A 24773-nucleotide genomic window follows, 5' to 3' on the forward strand; every position below is an offset into this window, starting at 1 on the left:
TCTTAGTTCTTTTCATCCTCTTAGTTTCTTTAACATTCTTATGTTAAAACGAATTTAATTCTGAATGTCCTGCTCCTCTTACTCCCAGTGCATCTTAATTATTTACAAGGCAAACTTTCTGTCCTGGGTTCTCAGTGCAGTGAAAGCCTCTCCCCCACCCCCCTCCCCCCACCAGGCTCTCTGGGTCCTCCTTAGGCTTCAGCTTGCCCTGCCCCTCCCTCTGCCCTGCCGTGCTGGGGCTAGAATGCAGTGGGCGGAGTGACCTGCTTTCATAATCCTACTGTCTTGCAGGGAAACGTGAGGGGGGTGATGCACTCTCCCATTTTATAGATGGGGAAACTGAGGCACAGAGTGGTATGTGACCTGCCTAGCTCTTAGTCTGGCTACAGTGATATTCTGTGGTGGTGCAGAGGGACCTGAAGGAACCCCAAGGCTGCGCCTACCCCCTTTCTTAGCTTGGGTGTAGGCTTTTAGTGAAATGTGTCCTGAAAGGAATGTTACACTTTGAGGCGGCCCTGGTTGGGAGCTACAAGGTGGAGGGGACAGGAGGTACCGGGGCTTTGCACTTGTGTTCTTGGTGGTTAGTCAAGCTGCTTCTGGTGCTCCTGTTTGGCCCTGCAGTGGGGCCCTCTCCCCTTTCTTTACAACTCCAGTGTGGCTAATGGGGAGACAGTGCAGAGGGCCCAGGTTGTCAACTTGTCCGCATTGAAACCCCCACAGCCCAGGTTCCCCAACGTGGTTGTTTGGAATGCCCGTGCCTCTGGCCCAGCAGTAGTGTCTTGTCTAGGCCAGGGTGCTGAGTCTGCAGGGCCCGCAGTCCTTCCAGGTGGGAGTGTCTCTCACCTGCACCTGCCACACGTACCTGCCCTGCTGGTCCCACCCTGCCATGCCCCCACCCCTCGCCTCTGACTGCCAGTGCTCCCTAGAGGCCTGCCAAGGCACCTGCCTACCCACTCTCACCCTTCCCCTCCCACACTCTCACCTCCTCCTCACACACCCACCTCACCTGCAACCCTCTCCACTCACTTCCCCCTCCCCATCTCTCCCCCTTGGCTCTCACCCCCTCCTTGCAGGAACACCCCACCCTCCACCTGCCCCCCACCGCCTTCTCCCCTACCTTCTCCCACGCCCATCTTCTCCCCTCTCTGCCTCCCTCGCTCTCGCCCCTTCCTCATACACACACCCCACTCTCCACCCACCCCCTCACCTGCTACCCCATTTTCCCCTCGCACATACCCCCTCCCATTGCCCCCCTCACTCCCAATCTCCCCCACACCCCCTTTCCTCACACTCTCCTGGACTCTGCCATCCCTGATAAACGCTGTGGGTAGAAGGCTGGCATCTTTGCAATGTGTTAGGGTGACTTACAGACACAGCTATTCCCCAGGGTTCTGTCTCTGTGGATGACCGCGCCACCGCTGGGAAATCAGCCCAGAGCACCCAGTGGCCCTGGTCACTTGGAATGTGGCACACCTGGCCTGCACGTTGGCTGTGGCATGCCGGTGGGCGGCGTCCCTCAGTCTAGGTGAGCGCACCTTCCATGCCAGCGGCCGTCCTAGGTCGTCCTGCTCCTTCTTTCCGTCTCCACACCTTTAAACACAAGGTGAAAAGGCTGGCTTAAAACCACCGTTAAGATTTTTAAAGCTCCCATTTAAAAATTACAAAATAATTTGGAAATAGGAAAATAATGTGCTCAATGTGGAAAAACTAGAGAATGAAGTGCAAAGAAGATAAAATCACAATCCTGATAATTTTAGCGTATTAAAATGTCTTCCCATACGGAAACAGTGATGTCTCTTCATTTAGTGGGATCTTTCTTTTTGGCCCTCACTAAAGTTTTATAATTTCTTTCATGTAGGTTTTGTACATTTTCTGTGAAGTTTATTTCTGTCAAGTTTCTCTTTAGCATTCTAAATAAAGATCCAATAGCGCATATGTTATTAACAAAACAACTTTTCAACAGCAAGCCACAAAATTAACCCCAAAGCTATGTTCCATTTTTGAAAAATTTTTCCTCTGCCTTTTGCACTAATCCTTATATGTACATGTTTTTTCCCATCTCGTTCTTAGTCATAACGTTCTCCTTTCTAAAAGAAGTTAGTATAACTTGACATGTAGCGTCCTATCTTCACATTCTGAGTTTGGTTACAGGATAGCTCCTCCCTCCACTGGAAGTTGTGGTGAGGAGTCTGAATTTACTTTTTCTTCCTAGCTAGTTTTCTTTAAACCTTGTTTTTTTCCCCTAGCTTTCTTTGCCTTAGGCATTCTAAAAATAGATTCATCAACCGTTATTATCAGTGGTGTTCATTCAAAGCTGGTTGAAAAGGAAGTGTTTGCAGCAGAGCTGTTGCTGTCAGCAGTTTTCAGCAGATTCATCATCGACTTGGCAGCAGGTGTGTATTGAGTGGCCTGCTCTTTGCGAGAGGCTGGAAATGTGCTGCCTTCTCCTGACTTGTGCTTTCACTGAGAAGTGGCTGGTCCGTGGGGAAGGGCACAGGGTCAGTTTCAGTGTGCACCCGTGAAAAGGCCGTCTGGGCTCCTTTAATCCCTCCCCCCAGGCGGCCCTCCTGGCTGGTGCTGGGATGGGCTAGGAAAGTTCCCCCCCTGTGTTGCTCTCCTTTTCTTTAATGAATCTGTTGCTTCTTTCCATTAGAAAACTAACGAGATACATTCGTTTGATAGTCTCGGGGAAGTCTATTTCATTTGCTGTTGTTCGAGAGAAGAATATTGCCACATTTCCTTAGGTTGAGCCTCCATCTAAGTGGAAAAAAAGCAAAAGAAATAATGTGGATGTTCACGCCGGACATCTATTGGTATTTGTGAAGTTGGAGGGGAGGAGCGGAGGGGAGAAAGGCGAGTCCACTTGTTGTGGTTTGTCTTGGTGTCTAGTGATTTGAAGAAGCCAAGTGCATGTTTGCTTTCTGGAGATCAAGAGTGGTCTAACAGTTTTCTTTCTGTCTTTCTACCCCCTTCTCCAAAATGATGCTATTGTCTAGTATTTCAGGTTAAGGGGTTTTTGAACGTTTACTTATTAAATAGTAATACTGTGCACTACATCCTTGAGAGTATGTTTGAGTGGAACATGTTTACAAATTTATTGGTGTCCTGCTGCAGAGAGGCAGGAGTGACTTTCTCACGTGAAGATTTGCAGATAGAATGTATCTTAATTTCAGCTGTAGGAAGTAGTCACGTAATTGTTATGACATAAGGGAAATTGTACAAGTAGCTTTCTTTTGATAGATTGTTGTCTCTGAGTCCTGAGTTGAGTTGGAGAATCTGGAAACTAAGGTGTTAGGTGGTTAAGGATAGGTTACAGTTCGGATAGTAAGGTGCAAACGGTATTGATATTTATGTATCTTTTTGAGGCTTAGTTTTAATTCGTAATTTTAACATCCAAACGATATGGAAGCATTTGGAAGACCCTTCTCCTTCCTCTTTCTGCTTCCAGCTAACCCTGTTTTGCTTTCCATGGGTTACTGGTTCACAGTTTAGTACTATATGAATCATCTAGATAGTTTCCTTTGCAGTCTGTGTTCATAAAATATATTTAGGTGCTTTTAAAATGTAAGTGGTTTTATACTGTTGAGTTTTCTGTGATTTGCTTTTTTCCTTAATGTATGGAGAAAAATCTCAGTGCAGAGATCTACCTCATTCATCTAAATGGTTGCATAGAACTCAGCGGTAGGTGTATATCATAGCTTGTCCTCATTTATTTATTTATTTTTTGTGAGGAAGATCAGCCCTGCGCTAACATCTGCCAATCCTCCTCTTTTTGCTGAGGGAGACTGGCCCTGGGCTAACATCCATGCCCATCTTCCTCCACTTTATATGGGACGCCACCACAGCATGGCTTGACAAGCGGTGCGTTGGTGCGTGCCGGGGATCTGAACCATTGAACCCCGGGTGCACCTCGGGCTGCGGTAGCGGAGCGCACGTACTTAACCGCCTGCGCCACTGGGCCGGCCCGGCTTGTCTTCATTTAAATTAAAGGAAGGCTTTGCATGGCTGAGGGCTTCAATGGGAGAATTCTTTTCCTTCAAACTGTTATTCTTACAGCTTTCTTGAATAAGAGTGAAGCCCCTTAAGGATGTAACTCAATATTTAGAATTTTTTTTCCAGTTTTATTGAGATATAATTGACATACATCACTGTATAAGTTTAAGGTATACAGCATAATGGTTTGACTTACGTATATTATGAAATGATTCCCACAGTAAGTTTAGTTAGCATCCATCAGCTCATATAGATACAACAGAAAGAGAAAGCAGAAAAAGAAAAAGAAATTTGTTTTCCTTGTGATGAGAATTCTTAGGATTTACTCTTAACAACTTTCATATGTATCACAGAGCAGTGTTAATATAGTCACCATGCTGTACACTGCATCCCTAGGACTTATTTATCTTGTAACCGGAAGTTTGTACCTTTTGACCACTTGACTCCAATCCCCCCTCTCCCACCCCCGCCTTGCCTCTGGTAACCACAAATCTGATCTCTTTTTCTATGAGTTTTTTTTAGATTCCGTATGTAAGTGAGACTATACAGTATTTGTCTTTCTCTGTCTGACTTATTTCACTTAGCATAATGCCCTGACGGTCCACCCATGTTGTCACAAATGGCAGGGTTTGCTCGTTTTCTTTTTTTTATGGCTGAGTAGTATTCCACTGTATATATCTACACCACAACTTCTTTATACGTTTGTCCATTGGTGGACACTTAGGTTGTTTCCATGTCTTGGCTACTGTAAATAATGCTGCCGTGAACATGGGAGTGCAGATATCTTTCAAGTTAGTGTTTTCATTTGCTTTGGGTAAATACCCAAAAGTGGGATTGCTGGATCATATGGTATTTCTATTTTTAATTTTTTGGGGATCCTCCATACTGTTTTCCATAGTGGCTACACCAGTTTACATTCCCACCAACAGTGCACAAGGGTAGAATTTTAGAGCTTTACCTTAAAGACTGTCTTGGATTTTTGGAGTTAATTGTGTTGAAATTTTGTGTTAATCTTCACTCTGCTACAGTATGCATCTTGCAGAGCAGTGTACAGGATAAACAGGACCGGGCCCCTGACCTTGGTGTGGGGCCAGAGACAGATGCTGGTGTAAGGCTCTGCAGTGGTACCGAGAAAGGGTCAGAGAGGGCCTCTGAGGGGATGGCAAGGCCCACACAGGGTTTGGAAAGATGGCAGAGCTGGCCCACTGGGAGAGGTGGAGGGGAAGGGCCTTTGTGAAAAGGGAAAGAGCAGGGCCAGGGTTTGAAGTTGGAGCAAGTGCAGTGCACTCAGACAGAGGGGTTCGGTGTTGCAGTGGGGAGACAGTGGGAGATTAGGCTGGGGGGTGTCAGGAGGGGTCCCTCAGGTGTCCTGCCCAGGAGCATGGGCAGAGAGAGGCTTGGGATTGGCCTGCATTTGGGAAGGGCCTGATGCACTCCTGCGTCTGGTGCATGGGGAAGCCAAGGAGGGCGCATTGGACACCCTTAGGAGGACAGAGAGTTGGATGCCATGATTATGCCAGGGCTGCATTGTGCAGAGCAAATATAATATGGAGTCCCTGCTCCTAAGTGTGTCCAGTGGAGCTCATGGGAACACAGTGCTGAGCATGCTTGATCTCAGCACCACCGTGATTCCATAATCATGAAGCACCAAGATGATATAAGAAGCTCCAAGGCATCCCGTGAGCTAGGACGGCTGGGGAGGGCTGAGTGCGCTCAGAACTATGCTGCCTGGCTTGCGGCAGGTGCTGGAGGAGTGGAACCAGGTGGACTGGGGGAGGGGCTGGGGATGGGGGCCAGTGGAAGGCATCCTGTGGGGCTGGCATTAGGGTTGGGGAGGTGGGCCCATGGGACCCTCTACATGGGGCCTTCATATAGACATTCCAGAATGTCTATATGTATATATGCTTTTTACCTCATCCTTTTGAATTTTCTGCTTTTGTTAAGTGTTATGATGAATATAACGCAGTGGTACATACACACATATGTGGGGCGCGTGCTCAAGATTTTTTGATCATTGGAATGGGCCATCAAAATAGTTTGGAGAACTTGGAAATCTTGAGCAGGAAAATGACAAGAACAACAGCTTTCAGGACAAGTCACCTGGTGAGAAGGGAGAAGTGCCCCGTGGAGGCCGCAGAAACGGGAGGACAGCGACGGAGGTCATCCGGTCGTGCAGTGGCCAGAGCCTGGAGGAGGGGCCGGCACAGGGAGGGACGGGGACACGTTGAAGGAAGAGTCCTAGTGGTCTGCCAGCCGCGGGAAGGAAGGGAAGGCAGTGAAGAGGAAGAGGGGACGTCTAGAATCGGGCCTACCGCGGCGGGAGTGTCCGGAGAGGGCTTATTTTGACATTGTCTCACTCTGTTGTCTTAACGAAAGGTGGCACGTGTAGGAGGATTTGCGCTTGGGAGAGGAACAAAGGTAGGCTGTCTCCTGCAGAGGTTGTCAGATTGTGGGCGAATCGGTGTCACCTGGAGCACTTGTTAAAACCCAGGTGGCTGGGCCCCACCCTGGAGTTTCTGACTGGGGAGCCCGGGGTGGGGCCTGAGAATCTGTATTTCCATTAAGTTCCCGGATGCGGCTGCTCCGGGACACACTTTGTGTAGCTCGGGTCTAAGCAGCCGTTTGTCCTGTCCACCTGCAGAGGGTCCCTGTGGAAGAGAGTTTGCTTGTCCAGGCTTTTAAAACAGCAGTAGATTTCCTTGAGATCATAGTTAAGTGGTTTTGGGTTTCAGGCTTTTCTAACTTAGCAGTTTGGGGGATTTTAATAGGTCACCCTATCCTTTGCAAGCCGTGCTACCATGATCCAGCCCTGCCTGAACTAGACAGCACCACACCAGCATCCTCACAGAGGATGCTAAAAAGTGTCATATTTCAAACTTTCTTCCTGTGAGTTGCAGAAATTAAAATAACACAGAATTATAGAAAGCTCTTACCTCATAGACTTGCTTCTATGAATAAATATACATGCGTGTAGTTTTAAACGTGTATAGTTTTAAAAAGCAAAAATCGATTCTCCTACTTGTATTTTCTAAGTTGCCCTTCTCACTTAATAGTGACATTTTTGCACGTAGATTCTTTAAAGAGCCAGATGTCATCTACAAAGCCCACAGTTTCTTGCATTTTTAACCACTTTTTAAAAAAAGGAACATCTTGGGACAAAAAGGTTTCCCATCGGCATGTTGGTGTGATTTTATGAGGTCAGCCTGTGGGGAGGTGTGTCCTGGAAACGTGATTGTAGCTGAAGTTGGGGACTTGCAGCTGGGGCTGAAGGGGCTGCAGGCTGGGAGCAGAAAGGACTGCTGTGCCCTGCTCGGCCGGGGTGCTGGCCTGGGCAGGGCCTGGAGCAGGGCTGGTGTTCCAGGGAGGTCCGCCGCTGGGGCTGCTCGGCACCCCGCCCAGCCTTTTTATCTGGGAGAGTTTTCGTCCTGTGTAACTACTTAGGACAGACACAGGCCTGGGCGGCTGGGCGGGATTCAGGGTTTGGGCTTGGGCTCCTTCAGCTCAGGGAGTAGCCGGGGGTCCCCTTTCAGGGATGGCTTGCTGCTCTTTGATGTATCATTGCTGCCTGGCCTTTTGGCACCTGATTCCTTTAGTGGGAATAGAGGCTGGGACACTCCCTCACTTCTGCACGTCCCCTTTCTTGTTTGGAGAATTAAAAACAGAAAAATATCTGCTAATTTGAACCTTCTGATCCATTTAAACACATCTTTTAATGCTTTTCTTATTACAAGAATCACGCATATTCTTATCTGCTTGGAAAAACATTTCAGTGTACATTCTCAAACTTTCCCCAAGGGGAGTCAAATATTTGCTCTTCCAGTCCTAGAATTGTTGGGGTTTGTGGGAGGTGAGCAAGGGGGCGTCTTTCCCAGGTGTGTGTCGTGTTTTGTTTAGATGGGGCAGGCGGCATGGGTGGCTGCGGTGGGAGGATGTCCCCAGGACTTCGGCTTTGACCCCCACTTGCACCCCAGTGGCGAGTCTGTGCAGAGCTTTGCCTGTAACGGAGGGAGGCTGCACGTGCACTTGGTAGGGAATGCATCGGGTAGGGAGGCGCTTGGCTCTGTATCCGGGGTGATTTGAGGGCTGCCCTGGAAACATCTGAACATCAGGAGATAAAGGGGTGGGGACATACCTGTCTGTTCTGTGGTTCTGGTTATGTTTTGCTGCTTAACCAACTACTTCAAAACTTAGTGGTAGAGAACAGCACCGTTTATTGTGCTTATGGTTCCGTGGGTCAGGAGTTTGAGTGGGGACAGCTGCTCTCTGTGACGTCTGGGACTTCAGTTGGATGACTCACAGCTGAGGCTGGAGGATCCTCTTCCAGGTGGCTTCCTTGTGGGCACGTCTGGCCCCTGAGGATGGCTTGGCCAGGACTGGCTATTAGAGGCCCTGTGAGTGACCTGTCTGAGCTCGGGGTGGTCAGACTTCTTCCACAGGCCCAGGGCTCCACGAGCCAGTGTCCCAGCAAACGAGGTGGAAGTACACGCTGTTTATGACCAGCTCCAAAAGTCACATGGTGTCACTTCTGCTCTCCCCTGGGGTCAGAGCAGTCACAAGTCCACCGGCTTCAAGGGAGGGACACAGACACCCCACTTCCTGTTGGGAGGCCTGTCCAAGAATTTTTGGACAGGTTTTAAAAGTGCCAACAGGGAGGGTCTCCGTTTGTGTAGAAAGCCCAATGACACTGTACAGCTCTGCAGTGAGTGCTTGGCAGACAAACCAAGTCATAGCTCAGAGGAGGCGTTTTGTTGTAATTAACACGCTCAGAAAACCTTGAGAGGAACAGTAAACAGAGTCACAGCAGAATGCATGCAGCAGCATCATACTTTAGTGTTACTGGAAATTTCTCTGCAAATAGTACTCCTTTTAGATGAGCTCAAGGTGCCGTGTGTGTGTATGGGGTTTCTATTTTGAATACTTCTCTAAACTAAAGTGTTCTTGACCTGAGCAAGTGGAAGGTTGGAACTGCTCTTTCCTCTCTGAAATGCAGAGCATCTTCAACATTCTAATAGGCTTTGTCACCCCCCACCCCCCACAAACACAAGGATTTCATGAGGTTAATGTTACTCAGTTTTGGTTTGAGCACGTCACACCCAGGGCATCCGAGGGTAGAGGATTAGCTTAGAGGACAAGTTTGGAAAAAAATCAAGATGCCTTTTTTTCTGTGGAGATGGGGGTAACTCTGGAGCCCGGACAGGCCACACAGGCCTCGGAGTGAGGCACTCACACTTAGAAGTGTTGGCACAGCTGTGGCTGGTCGTTAGCCATGTCACCTGGAGCAAGTCACACAATATGCCTTTTGGCTCTGGTCTTGGGCTGTGAAGTGAAGGTAGTAAGATGACCTTGTGGTTGGAAATAGCAGAGTGCGGAAGGCCCGTCTGGGGTAGATGGCAGCGATATCACATTGCTGCACTCATGGTCATGTGCCTTGGCCTTATCATGAGATCCTCAGGGCTGTGGCCTCCACGGGGCTGGATGCAGAGGTCAGTGCCACGTTTTAATGAACCTTCGCCCTGCTAGCCTCAGGGGTCCCCACCTGCACCTCCGGCTGACGCTGGCCTTCCCAGCCTGGGCCTCCCTTCCGACTTGCCTGTTAGACATCTTTCACCTGGGTCACTCTAGGGTGTCTTGAACTGACCACATGCGGATCTCTACGGTTATCCCCTCACCCAGCTGCCCTCCACCTCTGGTGTTTGTGTGGGTGTGGGGGTGTGGGTGTGGGGGTGTGTGAGGAAGATTAGCCCTGAGCTAACATCTGATGCCAATCCTCCTCTTTTTGCTGAGGAAGATCGGCCCTGGGCTAACATCCGTGCCCATCTTCCTCCATTTTATATGGGACGCCGCCACAGCATGGCCTGACAAGCGATGCGTCGGTGTGTGACCAGGATCCGGACTGGCGAACCCCGGGCCGCTGCAGCGGTGCGCACACTTAACCGCTGTGCCACTGGGCCAGCCCCCACCTCTGGTGTTCTTATCTTGTGACCTCATCCATGTCACGACCCTGCCCTGACCTCTCCGACCTCACCCAGATATACCGCCCATCTCGAGACCTGCCTCCGCATTCTTTACTCTTCCCACCTTCTCCCTTGCCCCTCTGCCCTTCACCCCCCCCCCCCCCGCTTCCTATGCTGCTAATACACAGGCTGCCCTTCGTCACCCTTTGAATGATTGCTGTTACCTACCAACCAGAGCCCAGCTGTCTTGGAATGCTACAAAAGGTAAAACAGTGGTGTCCGTGTTTGTTCATTAACAGAATCCCCTGGGGAGCTTGTTAAGAAAATAGCCCTCATGGCCCATCCCGACCCTGCAGCCTCATCTTGGGTCCCCATGTACCTCTGCTGGCGTTGCCTCCTCCCCTTTCCTCCAAGGGCAGCTCCGTCAGAGCCCAGTAGACGTCCCTGCTCCCCTGCACAGTTCCGTGACCTGGCTCTCCCCCTGGGCCCCCAGGACTGGGGAGACTGCAGCCTTGGCTTCTCTGGTGTGTGTGGTCTATGGTGGCTGTGGGTTCTTTTCCCTCCAAGGACAAGAGCTCCCTGGGCTGGGATCGCCGCCTCACTCTGGTGTCTCTTAGAGCAGGGACTGACCAACTGTGATCCCAGGGCCAAATCCAGCCCACCCGCAAGCTAAGGAAGTTTTAATTATTTTTAAATAGTTGGGAAAAAGTCAAAAGAAGAATGCCATTTCATAACACGAAGTTCAGATTTCAGCGTCCTTGAATAAAGTTGTGTGGGAGCACAGCTGTGCTTTTCCGAATCCACTCTGACTGTTTGCCCTGTGCTGGTGGACCTGAGTGGTTGCTTTGGAGATTGTACGGCCCGCAAGGCCTGAATGTTTACTGTCTGTCCCTTTACAGAAATGTGTGCCAGCTCCTGCCCTGGAGCAGCGACTCCAGTCATCGGGAGAGGTGGCGTTCGTGCATTCGTTCAGCAGGTGTCTGTGAGCACGTATTATATGCCTGTGCCTCAATGCCATAAATAACAGCAGTGAACAAAACAGAAAACGTCTGCCATCTTGGGGCTTACATTTTCTTGGAGGGAATCAGACAGAAAACATAGATTCACAGATAAGTGGATACATTAGCTGGTGATAAATGCTGTGAAGAAAAAGAAAGCAGGCTAAGTGTGGGTAGGGAGGGAAGAGGAGTGGGGATGGAGGCGGTGGGGGTGCTGTTACAGATAGACTGTCAGAAGAGCTCTTTGATAAGGTAGTCTTTGAGCTGAGACCTGGATGAACAGAGGGAGGGAGGCAGATGAAGAGGCTGTTTGGGAGAAGTGCAAAGGCCCTGATGCAGGAGCAGGCTTGGCAAATTGGAAAAATTACGTGGCACAGGTGTGGCTTGAGCCTGGCCTATAAGAACAGAGAGATGGACAACAGGTGAGGCATGGCTGTGACAGTCATCAGATCTCATCTCCAGCGGCCAGAGTCACCTGGACACTTGAAAAATACGATGCCTAATCCCTGCACAGAGATTCTGATTCAGGAGGTCTTAATTGCAGACCATTCGTGCCTTGCAGACCCTGGGAAACCTGGATTTTATCCATTGAGACTAGAGAATGCAGAGTCCACTGCTCCAGCCCCGACCCATTCTCAGTCCTTGTTAGGTCCTGGAGAGCCTTTTCAGTCTACAGGGCACCAGGGATTAGGAGCCTTTGCTGCTCGACCTCTCATGTTGCTTGGCTGTAGCAGAGGCTCGATAAGTAAATGTCCACATTTTTGAGCAGAGCCCTGCATCTGCTACAGCTGTCTGTGGGCGTGCCATTTCTCCCTCTGCCCTGTCCTGAAGGACTGGGTCTATGATCTGGGCAAGTTCCCCAGGGTCTTGCAGGTGCCCAGTGCTCCACCCTCTCCTGCACGAGTGGGGTCAAGCTGTTTCCTCCTGTGGTCCCAGGTGGACCCTCCTGCTGCTTGTCAGCTGGGCCTCGCCCCCTCTGGGACTCCGTCTCTGGGCCTTTTCTCTTGGTCCTCCCTGTACGTCACGCACACGTTGCCTACCAGATGCGAGAAATGTTGTGCATAGGGTCTTACCTCTCTGTGCACCTGCAGGCACCAACTTTGCTGGATGGATGGCTGGTGGATGAGCAGGGAGGATTTTAGGAAACATGGGAAAAACAAGGCAAATCCTACTCGGGTTTCCCCAGGGGTCAGCACTGTCTCCTGTCACCAGCCGAGTTGGTGAGCCGCCGGCACACTGGTTTGTGGGATGTCTTGTTTGTACTTGCCTGCAGGCATGCCTTATATACCTGCTTACATAGGTGTGTGCCCGTGAAGAGGGAAGGGAGTTACTTCATGCTTCTTCCTGTGACTTAGGATAAAAGTGCATGTGCTTTCACGTTAAAGTGGTGGTCAGAATGCCCGATAGGAACATGCTAAAGCGTAATGTGGCCATTGAATAAAATGCAGAGGTGTGAATGGAAATGGTGGTTTTGCCTGATCCAGTATGATAACAGTACATAAAATAGGGTAGGAGGATTCCTGGTAAAGAATCTGCGCTTTGTCTGTGCCCTGGCATCCAGGGACTGAATTTATCCTGCACTTTGTCTGTGCCCTAGCATCCAGGGACTGAATTTATCCCCATTCTAAAACAAATGCGCCTCTTAAAATTCCAGGCTTTTATGGATTGTGAATGGGTGGTTCTTCATTTATTTGGAGTCTTGAATTATTTGGAGGATTTTTGAAAGCTATGAACACACGGTATTGCATGGACTTGCAAGGATTTTTCTCCCTCTGAACTTCCCGAAACTCATTCGTGAATCCATGGAGAGCCACCGACTTCAGATTGAGAAATTGTGTTCTAAGAGGATTTATCTCAAGTAATAGCTGATTAATATTTACAAAGCCAAGTTAGACTAGTAGAGACTATGACAGTGTTAGGTTAGCGTTTTAATTTTTTCTTTGTTAGAGGACAGTCATTTTTAATCATACCCTTTAAAATAACTCAATTTTTTGCCCTAAATGAAAATTTCTCTGTGATTTTCTTGAACTGGGTTTCCCTGCATAGCATGAAGTCTAGATACAGACATAATGAGAATTGTAAAATTGGTGTGCCTCAGTTTTCATACAAAGTATTTTTAAAATTTATATTAAAAATTAAAATATCTTGAAAGCTGTGTAAAGGAATTTGGTTTTATGCCCTTTGTCAGTAACGGTGATTGGTTATCTTTTTTTTTTCATACTTTTCTTAATATTGAGTCCTTGTATTATAGGTAATAGATTTAATTTAGTTTAGTTTAGTTCCAATATTTGTAGAGTACATCTATTAGTAATGCCTAGCTATCTGTTTGAGTAAGGTGGGTCAAATTAAGCAGGTTGCAAAATTCTAAAAGCAACATTAATTTTAAATAATGTTTAACTTTTAAACTCCATGCCCTGTAGCATTCCAGGCTGCTCTACACAGAACACTGGGAGCAGGGCCCCGTAACCATTGGAAATCGCTGTGTTCCCCCCTGGAATGAGTCCGCGGGGGTGCAGGGCCTTCCCTACCTGCCGGGAGTGTCTCGTCCATGCTGGCTGCTCAGTCCTTTTCACTCTCCAAAGCAGAGCAGGCAGAGCTTTTGAGAATTTAAAAGGAAGCCCAAAACACTTGACATAAAAACATTTTAAAGAGTAATTGGTGTTAACACTTCTGAAGATAAAAAGTACTAAGCAAGGGATAAATGTAAGAAAGTGAAAAACTTCCTTGACCTCCATTCAGCTAATTTTGGTGCCTGGCCCTCGTGTGCTTGGTGCTGCAAATGTGAATAAGAGAACACCTGATCTTGCAGGGAGACCCGCCTGTAAACCGCCAATTAAAAAAGTAGTGTGTAGTGGGTGGTGTGGCAACACAGAGGCTACAGCATCGCCTGGAGTGAGGGGGAGGGGGAGGAGGCTTGCTCGAGAATGGAGTGCTCAGGTGAGGTATGAGTGTGCTTCTGGCCAGGAGACCACCTGCAGTGGGGGCTGATGGGTTGGGATGGCAGTGGTTTAGGGAGGGTGGAGAGTCCTGTGGAAGGGGCTGCTGTGGAGGTCTGACTGGTGAGGAGTAGAGGGGGCTCTTGAAGCTCTGTGTGAACCGGAAAGAGCAGGCAGTTGGGGAGGACGGTCCAGTTCCAGGTGCGGAGGGCCAGTCGAAGAGGCCTGAGCCACAGAAATAGATTTGGGCATTATCCACCTATGGCTGCTATTATCCCTTTATAAGGGGTGGTGAAGCTGTGGCTCTGGGTTCATGTCCTGGGGCAGATCCCAGGGCCTCACCCACTTCCCACGGGAGCCATGCTTAAGCTGGGCCAGTGGGAGAGGAGAGAAGAGTCGGGACTGTGGTGTCTTTAAGGAGGAACAAGGTGTCCAGGAGGGGAGGCAGCCTTACATGGTTTGAAATGGTCTAACTGATGACAGAAGGATTGAGAAATGTCTCCAAAATAGACGTTCTAAACTGACTCAGACGAAGTTAAGGGGACGGGCCCCGTGGCTTAGCGGTTAAGTGTGTGCGCTCCGCTGCTGGCGGCCCAGGTTCGGATCCCGGGCGCGCACTGACGCACCGCTTGTCAGGCCATGCTGTGGCGGCGTCCCATATAAAGTGGAGGAAGATGGGCACCGATGTTAGCCCAGGGCCAGTCTTCCTCAGCAAAAAGAGGAGGATTGGCATGGATGTTAGCTTAGGGCCGATCTTCCTCACAAAAAAAAAAAGAAATTAAAAAGGAAAAAACTGAATAAACTAATAACTGTGGAATGATTTGACAAGGTTGTCAGAAGGCACTAACCACCCAGAAGGCACCTTAAGGAATGGATAATTCCTTTCTGCACCATTCCATAGCATAGAATGGCGCTTCCTGGGGTGTTTTGAGGAGCAACATCATCCTAAAGCCAAAATGAGACAAGGTGTTTATTTGAGATGCACAGTAAAGAAAAGGGCCCGTGGGGTTTGACAGCTCGTGGGTCATCACTGATCTTCAAGGTCTGTTTTGGTGGCGACAACGCCTGGTGTGTGAGCCGAGGACTGACCCAGATGTTCACACATTGTCTAGGAAGAGACCGAGAACAGGAGTTTAGCAAGGGTTTAAATATCTTTTTTCTCCTTTTTAAACAGCAAGCTAAGCACATGAATACAAAGAAGAATAATTACTTAGGTCACCATTTAAACTCAGTATTTTGGCATTTTCATGCAGTCTTTTTTTATATGTATTTTTTAGTAGCAGGAGTCACACCTCACATACATGTTTTTCATCTAGAACTCTCATAACTGCATTATCATGCTACAACATAGTTTCATAGTCACATTTAATGGCCTTCTGATTTCATGGAATGGCTACATCATAATTTATATAGCAGCTCCCCAGTTGTAGGATATTTTGGTTTATTCCTCTGTCGTTTTTTCTTTTGTTATAAATAAGGCCGTGATTCGTGAAGGCAGCTTTCCTGTGTATATGCTTATTTCCTGAGGCTAGTACTCAAAAGTAAGATCTCCTGGTGCAAAGGTATAAACTTTCTTTATGTTTCTTTAATGACTAATGAATATAGTAAGGCTTTATTTTAACTTCTCCCGTTTCTTGCTTACTTGCCAATTTTATTTATTTATTGCTATCTTCTCTATCATAGTTTCCTCCTCTCTTTGAAGAGGGTTATGCTTTTATGGAATCATACCTTCTTAACGGGAATTTCTTGCTGGGGGTGAAATTTTGGAGACTGAGTCCTAGTCAATAAACATTAATTAAACCTCTACTGTGTACCAGAGGATGGCAATGAGAAGATGCCTAGGAGTAGATCCTAACCGCAGGGCCTTCCCAAGCTCACAAAATCGCCAGCCCTGGGACAGGAGGGTGTTTGTATTTGCACTCTGTCTTTCCCCAGCACCTGGAAGCACCTGAGAGTGATACTGAACCTCTTAATCTCAAGTTCATGTGTCTGATGTGCAGTAAACCAATCACTGAGAGGTTGGTGCTTGGAGATGGAGAGAGGTTTATTCGAACTGGCCAAAATGAGAAGGCGGGAGGATGGGTTCTCTCAAATCGCCCTCAACAAGAGAAGAAAGCTGGGGGTTTATAGAGCCAAGTGGCGTGGGAGGAGGAGCTTCAGAGCAACAAAGGGGAAATCCATGTCTTTCACTCCGGATAAGCCCTTGGGCAATCTGACTTCTGGGCCTCAGCAGCAGGTGGGGGTTGGTTATCTGTTGATCACAACTTCCTTGAAGGCATTCTTTTTCTTCTGTAAAACAAGCTCATAAATCCTTGTGATCCCTGAGTCACTCCTCAGGTTAAAGAGGAAAACAGCAAATTAACAAGATTAACCTCTTTTCATCAGTGTCTGTTTTGGGAACAAGGTTGAAGGGTAATCGTGTTCTTTTTTTGTGTGCGTGAGGAAGATCAGCTCTGAGCTAACATCCGATGCCAGTCCTCCTCTTTTTGCTGAGGAAGGTTGGCCCTGGGCTAATGTCCGTGCCCATCTTCCTCTGCTTTACATGGGAAGTGGTGTGTTGGTGCTTGCCCAGGATCCAAACCTGTGAACCCCAGGCTGCCGAAGCAGAGCATGCGCACTTAACCGCTACACCACCGGGCTGGCCCTGGTAATCATGTTCTTATTGAATATTTACAGTAACCCTCAGGTACCCAGCTTCAGGGGCACCTGGCCCTTAGGAGGTGTTCAGCATTTGGAGAGTGACTACCTAAGGGCCAAATAGGAATGTGTATAAAACGTTAGGACCTTCATTCGCAACAAAGGTTTCTTTATGAAGTAACCCTCTGTTCAGTCACTTAAAAGTGGCTGCTCATGGTCTAGTATTAGGTTTTTACGGTCATCCATGGTAAAACTTCACTGTTGCAGCTGGGCTGATTCATACACGTTTATTTTTTTTTTTAAACGGATATTTTAATTTTATTTATTTTTTTTTTTCCCCCCAAAGCCCCAGTAGATAGTTGTATGTCATAGCTGCACGTCCTTCTAGTTGCTGTATGTGGGACGCGGCCTCAGCATGGCCGGAGAAGCGGTGCGTCGGTGTGCGCCGGGGATCTGAACCCGGGCCGCCAGCAGTGGAGCGAGCGCACTTAACTGCTAAGCCACGGGGCCGGCCCCATACACATTTATTGAACGCCAGCTGTATGCATGATAACCCGCCGTCCAGGTGTCTGTGATCAAGGAGGCCGACAGCAGACAAGAAGCCGTAAGACAAGGGAGATGTGATAGTGCTGAGAAAGGTTGGATTCCAGCTGAAGTTAAGCCTCGATATTAGGCCGTGACTGAACTTCTCTGGGTTTTGGTTTCATCGAGATTGAAAGGAAGAGGGGAAGAGGTTGGACTGAACCCTGGGATCTCTTTCAGGCACGCAGTCCTTTGATTCTTGTAACTGGCTTTTCCTCAAACAAAGGTTGGGGGCATGCTCTTTATCAACACACATCCAGTTGAATGCCAAACCTCAAAAGAGATGTTCCAAATTTAGAGGGCTATATAGCATCGTGTCTCACTTATTTATTAGTAGGACTTAATACTTTAAAAGTGTGCGTTTTATTGTCTTCATGAGCTGTAATTTAGTTTTCTTAGTGAACTTTAAATATTGGTTAAAAATTAAAATTGTATTAGTTGGAATCCTTGAATGTCATGAACTTAAATATTGACTTTTCTTCTTTCCCTTACAGCTGTTTGGGGCAACTTCGTTAATATGAGGTAATTGTTTTTGATAACTTGGATATCGTGGTTGGGTTTTATAGACACATTTCAGTAGTTACATATGCACCATTGATGTCATGTGTTAACTGAAGAATATTTTAAAAATGAAACTGAGCGTTTTGCTGTTCACACATCTGGGTGTGTCTTTCCTCCTAGGAATGTTCTTGAGGAATGGAGCTGATTTTAGCATTTACCCAAGTAAAGCCCAGATGTAAAGACATATCTTGAAGCAGCAATGGTCGGCTCCTCTGTGTTGCCCACCTCAGGGTCCCTTCCCTCCTTTTGTGGACAATAGAGGACTGACCCTGGCCTTCACCCCACTAAGGTGTAAATGGCACTCTGGGTGGCTTGAGCAAGCACAAAGGGGTGCAGGTTTCCAAAGGCTTTTGCAAGGGGAGCTGTGTGAGGGAAGCCGTGGCCGCCCGGCCGCGGGGAGCAGGCCAGTGGATGCTGAGGTGCCTGTCTGCCTTGGGGTAGGCCCGAGGAGCCTTCCGGCCTGAGTGTGCATTATCTATGCTGCTTAATAGCGCAGGAGAGACACTTGTAAAAGTAAAATCCTTGTGTTAATATTCTAAAAAAAAGAAATAAAAAAGTAATAAGCATTCATTGAAAAAACAAACATGGTGGTGTTAGTCCAGTTTTACGTTTAAAGAAAAGTTTGCTCCACTTTGTATTTCCTGGTAGTGAAAATAAAATAAGAACAATCACGACTGTGGTGATTGGGTTGGATTTGGAAGTTTAATGCTGCTGCACGAGGCCGCAGGGGAGAGGGTCGCTGTGCCCCCAGCAGGCTTTGTGCATGGACTTGGTTTTGCAAGGCCGGTGGGGCATGTTGACCTGATTCCTACCAGCGGGGTGTGTGTGTGTCTCCTGACAAAGGCTTCTGTGTGTGGCTTGGTGGGGTGCTCAGATCCCGTTTAAAGGAGCTCTGTTTTTTTGACTTGGAAAAACTCCGTTTTGTATTAAATCCCCCGAAAGCTCAGCAGACAGACTTGTACTCCTATAGACACACTTCCTGCTTCTAATTTAAAATCCCATGTTGGGTGTAACGTGGAAGTGGGATTGTTTTAGTTTAATAGAAACGACCCTTAAGTAGTGAGCCGGTGAGATGGATCTGAGGAGCTCTCCTCTCCCCGGTTGTCTGGTGGTCCTGTGGAGCACCCGCTTCTGGAGGGAACTGCTACACACGCCCGATGCTTGGGAAGGAGAGGGGATGGTCTGTAGCCTTTGGTTTATGTTGTGATTTGTTAGAGATAAATCTTGAAGTCCTAAAGCCTTTCACCTGGTCTCAGTTTTGTAGCTTTCTTCTCAACAGGTCTATCCAGGAACATGATGAACTAAAAATTGAAAGCAAGATTGAAGAGGTTAGTCTCTTTTCCATATTTTGCTTCTATTTTTTCTGTGTTTGTCAACTTCAGTTCCTTTGCTTGTGCTGGTATCTTTATTGTGGCAGCTTGATGCTGATCTGTGATTTTGAAACCATCTCTCAAATTATTCCCTTATTTAAGAGGAGACTTTCTGTTTATTAGACTGTGGATGCATCTCTGTCAGCATTTGTCCATTTTGTAAGGGTGTGATGTATTAAAACAGATTCTAACCTAAAAGTGAAATGGATTTAAACTTTTACGTGACTTTTCTAATGAGCCTTTCCAGAATTACTTAGAGAAAGGGAATTGATTACCTTTACCAGGGATGGAGGCAAGTGCCAGCGTGCGCTCACCTGAGCAGATGCTGAGAGGGAAAGGACCCCACTCAGATGCTAGGACTGAAGGAACATAAAGAGTGTGTGTGTGCACAGACGGGGAAGTCACACACCTACTCACTGGAAGCCAGCTCCTCTGGGTCATGATACACCTTCTATTTTAAAATAATTGCTTATGTTTTCGTCAAATAAATATAGCTATAGATGGACTGTTGTCACGTGGGCTGTGGTGGGGGATGGGGAGTTCTTCATTTTGATTGGAAGCCACATGCTAGAGTTATGGGGAGGCCCTTGGATTGCTCTTGTCCTTCTGTCTGAGCTCATGGTGTCAACACACATGCATGTGGGTTGACTCACAGCCTGTAATTCACGTGCTGGTGCTGATAACATGGAGATAATATGTAGAAACATGGTGATAAACTTTTGTGGGCACCACCTAGGAGATTCTTTAGTTCTTGGGAAAAAAACCAATGGTGTTGATCTGCCTGTTTTTATGAGCCTGAACCACCTTTAACATTGCTCATAGTAAGGTAGGAAAGAAGAAAGGTTAATTTTCTCAGGGATCCAGGCATCTGTGGCGTAAGAGTTCCAAATCGCATTCTAGAATTGTGATTGACAAGGTTAATTTCATGCTTAATTTCATATTTTTTCATAATTATGAAAAATTAACTTTTCATAGTTAATATTTCATACCAAAATAACTTAATTTCAAACTGAAAGTGAATTGTAGAAGTAATTAAAATCTGTTTTGCATTATTTCATGCCTATTTGGAACATTAGAGTGGGGTGAAAGTGGTAGAAGATTGTGTTTTTGCTTTAAAACTGATTTTGGTTATTTTTGTTTTAGATTGTTGAACCACTAAGAGAGAAAATCAGAGATTTGGAAAAAAGGTACGTGTACTTTGTGTTTTGACTTTAGGAAAACGCTTATCTCTTACTATTGACTTTAGAAGGTCAATATCTAATATCAAGTTCATCCCAACTGTGAAATATATAAGGCATTCTTAAGACAAGAACTTTTCCATGAGAAGGTAAATTTTTCTCTAAAATTTGGATGCAGTGTTGTTTTTTTTGTTTTTTTTTTGTTTTGTTTTTGGAAGGAAGATCAGCTCTGAGCTAACATCTACCAATCCTCCTCTTTTTGCTGAGGAAGACTGGCCCTGGGCTAACATCCATGCCCATCCTCCTCCACTTTATGTGGGACGCTGCCATAGCATGGCCTGACAAGCGGTATGTTGGTGCGCGCCCGGGATCTGAACCCGGGCCGCCAGCAGCAGAGCATGCGCACTTAACTGCTATGCCACGGGTCCGGCCCCTGGATGCAGTGTTTTTAAATCTTTTGTTTTTTTGTTCTTTTGTCATTAAGAACTATTTTTTTTTTTTTTTTGTGAGGAAGATCAGCCCTGAGCTAACATCTGTGCTAATCCTCCTCTTTTTGCTGAGGAAGACCGGCTCTGAGCTAACATCTATTGCCAACACTCCTCATTTTTTCCCCCAAGGCCCCAGTAGATAGCTGTATGTCATAGTTGCGCATCCTTCTAGTTGCTGTATGTGGGACGCGGCCTCAGCATGGCCGGAGAAGCGGTGCCTTGGTGCGCACCCGGGATCCGAACCCGGGCTGCCAGTAGCGGAGTGCGCGTACTTAACCGCTAAGCCACGGGGCCGGCCCAAGATCTATTTTTGATGAAAGCTATGGATTCGCTCCAGAAAAAAATATTTATTTATCTTAATTAATTTATTTTTCCAAAGTCCTTCCTAAAGCCCAATGACAGATCTTATGTTAAAAGTCCTTCCTCTTATATCCTCTGTCAGTTTGGTTCTACAGACTATAATGACCTAAATAAATGTCCACATAAATGTGGTTGTTTTTCCCCATTTGAGTATGATACTGACACGATCAGAACATCGGAAGAAGAAAAGAGCTAGGTCTGTTGAAATCTTCCTTTTCTAAACCCTGTGAATTTCTCAGTTCCTTATCTTCTTTTAATTTCTGTGCAGGGCAGTCACGTGTTTCTAGCATATATTTATTAGTCTAAGAGAATTGTTTCTAAAACACAAAAACAATCTGGAGGGCCTAAAACCTAGATCCCTATGTAAGTACTGTAAGAAATTATGGATATGGAGCCTGTGATGTGTCACGTTTGGTCATTTGTTTGCTTTTGCACCAAACCACATCAGGAAGTTTTCAGAATTGAGTCCAGGTAAAGTGGCTGGGAGGGAAGAATTGTATAATATGGTGGAAACTTTTATGTGAATCAGATTCTGAAGAAAATTCCTCGTCAGCCTCTGTCTTGGTGGTTCCCCACTCCAGTCGTGGCTCTGTTCCACACATTCTCACTCTAAATTGCGCTTCGGGCACTGGAACATTTTCCTTGAGTGTATTTGGAAAACATTGTGTCTGGAGTAAAAACTGGATCTTTAGAAGTTTAAAAAAGAAAAATGAAAACATTCATTAACGTTTATGTAATTTTTTTTCTTTTCCTGGGATGAGTTTGGATGATGTACATCAGCGTTGTATGAGCCTTTTATCAAGTCCAGAATAGAAGGGAAGAGATGGAATGCAGTTTTTTTTTTTTTTTTTTTGATTTTGGTGTTTTCACTAAATGAGCAAAGAGAAAAAAGGATGGAGAAAGTTCATCAGTTGAAACGTGTTCATTCACTTTCTTCTTGTCCTCAACAGTTTTTATGTAGTCATGCAAACTCTTAATGTTAACTGTTACTGGAGTAAAAGTTCTTAGTATTTTTAACAGATTCAGTTAGTAATATAAGGTTGTTTTTTGTGCTTTAAATTATTCTTGCCATGATTTGGTGCTGAAATTACACTGCTTGTAACATTTCATTGGCTAGGAGCCAGAAATTCTGACTTCAATAAGACTGGCATAATTTGGGAGATTTTAATTAAAGCTTAAAAAAAATTGTTTATGCTGGGAAGTAACCCACCACAGACTTTATGTTAGTCAAAGAAAAAAAAAATCTGTCCACTGGCAATCATTTTCTTTAGAGAATAATAATATTAATTTATTTGTGAAAAGAAAAGTGAATCAATTAGATAACTTCCCTGTAAGGCAATGGCTCACACACAAGATCTCTTGAAATATGAGGATTATATGATTCTCTTTGATACTTTTGTGATGTTCTTTGTGCTTTTTAAATCAGAAAGAGAAGCACAAGTATGAATATAATGTTAAAGAATTTAGCAGTAACTCATTCTTGTCAGACTGAGAGTTACCTTTAAAATAGGTGCAGAGGTTAAGCATTTGCTGCTTTGCTAGTTACTCATTCTAAAATGGTTCTGTCCTTCATGTCGGGGAGAAATCAGGTGACAGAGGAGCCTGAGTTATTATTTTAGTTAGAAAGTCGGGTACGGACATGAGTTTGTAGTGGAAACAGGTAGAGCTCTGTCTAGTTTTATTTTTCCCGACAGATTATGTGATAAGAGTGATCAGACAGCCATCTTGACACTGGCAAGATAAGAACGTAACTGGAAATGTGATGTCTCGATGTGCTTGTCGCTTGTGGGCAAAGTGGCCCCCAAGAAATAATGGTATTTTCCAAAGGTAAAGATAATATTTATATAGGGAAAGAAATGGGGACAGTGCCATTCTAGAAACCTGAGTAAGTGGATTATGGGGGCTTTTTCCTCTTCCCTGCCACACCCCTATTTCTTAATAGTTTGATTACATGCCATTTGTTTAATTTCATCTTCATTCCTTTAAATAGATAGCAAGTAATGATGGTCATTTCAATTCTAAGTAAAAGTACTTCTTGCTGGCTCTCCTATTAAACAGTAAGGTTAGAGCCTGGAATGGCGTAAAGTAATTACTAAAGGATTAATTTTGGGAGGTAAGAAAAGATCTATTGGGGCCGGCCCAGTGGTGCAGCGGTTAAATGCACGCGCTCCACTGCAGAGGCCCGGGGTTCGCTGGTTCGGATCCCAGGCACGCACCGACGCACCACTTGTCAAGCCATGCTGTGGTGGCATCCCATATAAAGTAGATGTAGATGGGCATGGATGTGAGCCCAGGGCCAGTCTTCCTCAGCCAAAAAAAAAGAGGAGGATTGGCATTGGATGTTAGCTCAGGGCTGATCTTCCTCACACACACAAAAAAAAGATCCGTTGTTCAATTCATACTGCCTCCGTTGTTTGCTTCTCTCGCACACTCAGAAGTGCAGAATGCAGGCTTGCTGCAGGCCTGTTTGCTGCTGTGTCCCCGGTGCGGGGCAGAGCATAGGTGCTCAGTCGAGCTCCCGAATAAATGAAGATGTGGATGAGCCAATACGCTGGGTAGGATTTTCACCCCCTTCAGGCCTTCAGAGAAGCCTGTGCCTCTCCCTTGCCCACTCTGCCCAGTGCTGCCTGAGTGCAGGAGGGCCCGCCCGGAAGGGCTGAGCGGCCTGTTGAAGGCGAGGCCCAGCCAGCACCGACTCGCGCAGTCACGCCAGTCCCCGAGCTCTGTCGCCCAGGACTCCAGGAAGGTGGACAGGGAGAGGCGTGAGGGGAGGACCCTGGAGGAGCTTTCCCCGCTCACTCCTGCAGTGTCGTGCGCCTGAGGTCTCGGGGGAAGGGATGAGGGGCATCAGCTGGTTTTTGTAAAGTTTAATAACTTGATCATACATATGAAATCTGTATGTTTTTTAAATTAAAGATTTAGCACACAGTAGAAGTAGATTTGTTAGTCCATTCTGCACATGTAACTGTGTCAGGCAATTATGTTTTTGCTTTAGTTTTTTTTCTTTTAACTGTATTTGTTGTAAGAAAACCGTTTGCTGTATTTTTCCTGGTGTAAGTAGCATATCAAATTTCATTGTAACCTCTCAGACAGGTGCTATTTTAAGCTAATAAGTTGGATTAAAGTTTGTTTCAGTGGCCAACTGGCATGCTCCCTCCTGGGATGCCCACGTCTTAGTCCCGTGCCTCTGCTCCTTGCCGAGTCCCTCTTCCTCCCTCCACTTTTCAAGTACTCAGCTGTGATCCATTTAGTGACATTGTCTCTAAAACCAGCCAGTCGGGAGAGCGTGAACCTCCACAGTGAGTGAAGGAAGGTGACGAGCCAGAGACGGTGGCAGCGTTTTCTGCCACAGCTTGGAAGAGACGTGGGCCTTGTGGGCAGCAGTGGGCAGGTGGGGAAAGGGTCGGGCTGCAAGGAAGAGACGTTTCGGTTATGCCCTGTGGCTGGGTGCAGACTCGGGATTGAGGCCAGAGCGGTGGATGTGAGGTGCTCAGAGAGGAAAGGGGAAATTGGGGCAGCTGTGCGGGGTGCACACAGCCAGTGCTGAGGTATACTTTGCCATCCTCCAGCTGAGTAATCAAGGAAGTCCTCAGAATGACAAAAAGTGTCACTTTGCAAACAGGGCATCTGTCAGGCTCCCTCGAGTTCTCCAATTTTGCTCTGACTGAAGGCAGAACTTCCCCTGCTCCACGCAATGTAAAGCACTTACCAGTAAG

The 24773-nt window shown here is 46.6% G+C and overlaps 1 protein-coding gene across 4 annotated transcripts in view; it reads left to right on the plus strand.

Moving 5' to 3' along the window:
- The window catches only part of UXS1 (UDP-glucuronate decarboxylase 1), a 96788-nt gene that overhangs the window by 9233 nt on the left and 62782 nt on the right, over window positions 1-24773 (plus strand). For 2 of the 4 annotated variants that reach the window (XM_058534355.1, XM_058534357.1), the window contains exons 2-4: window positions 17595-17622; window positions 18926-18989; window positions 20175-20218. In XM_058534355.1, coding sequence (XP_058390338.1) covers window positions 17595-17622; window positions 18926-18989; window positions 20175-20218 — 136 coding nt within the window. The remainder of the gene's footprint in view (window positions 1-17594; window positions 17623-18925; window positions 18990-20174; window positions 20219-24773) is intronic. The other 2 variants (XM_058534356.1, XM_058534358.1) reach the window with 1 other exon arrangement.

Source organism: Diceros bicornis, chromosome 40, assembly GCF_020826845.1.
Source record: "Diceros bicornis minor isolate mBicDic1 chromosome 40, mDicBic1.mat.cur, whole genome shotgun sequence".
Lineage (NCBI taxonomy): Eukaryota > Metazoa > Chordata > Mammalia > Perissodactyla > Rhinocerotidae > Diceros > Diceros bicornis.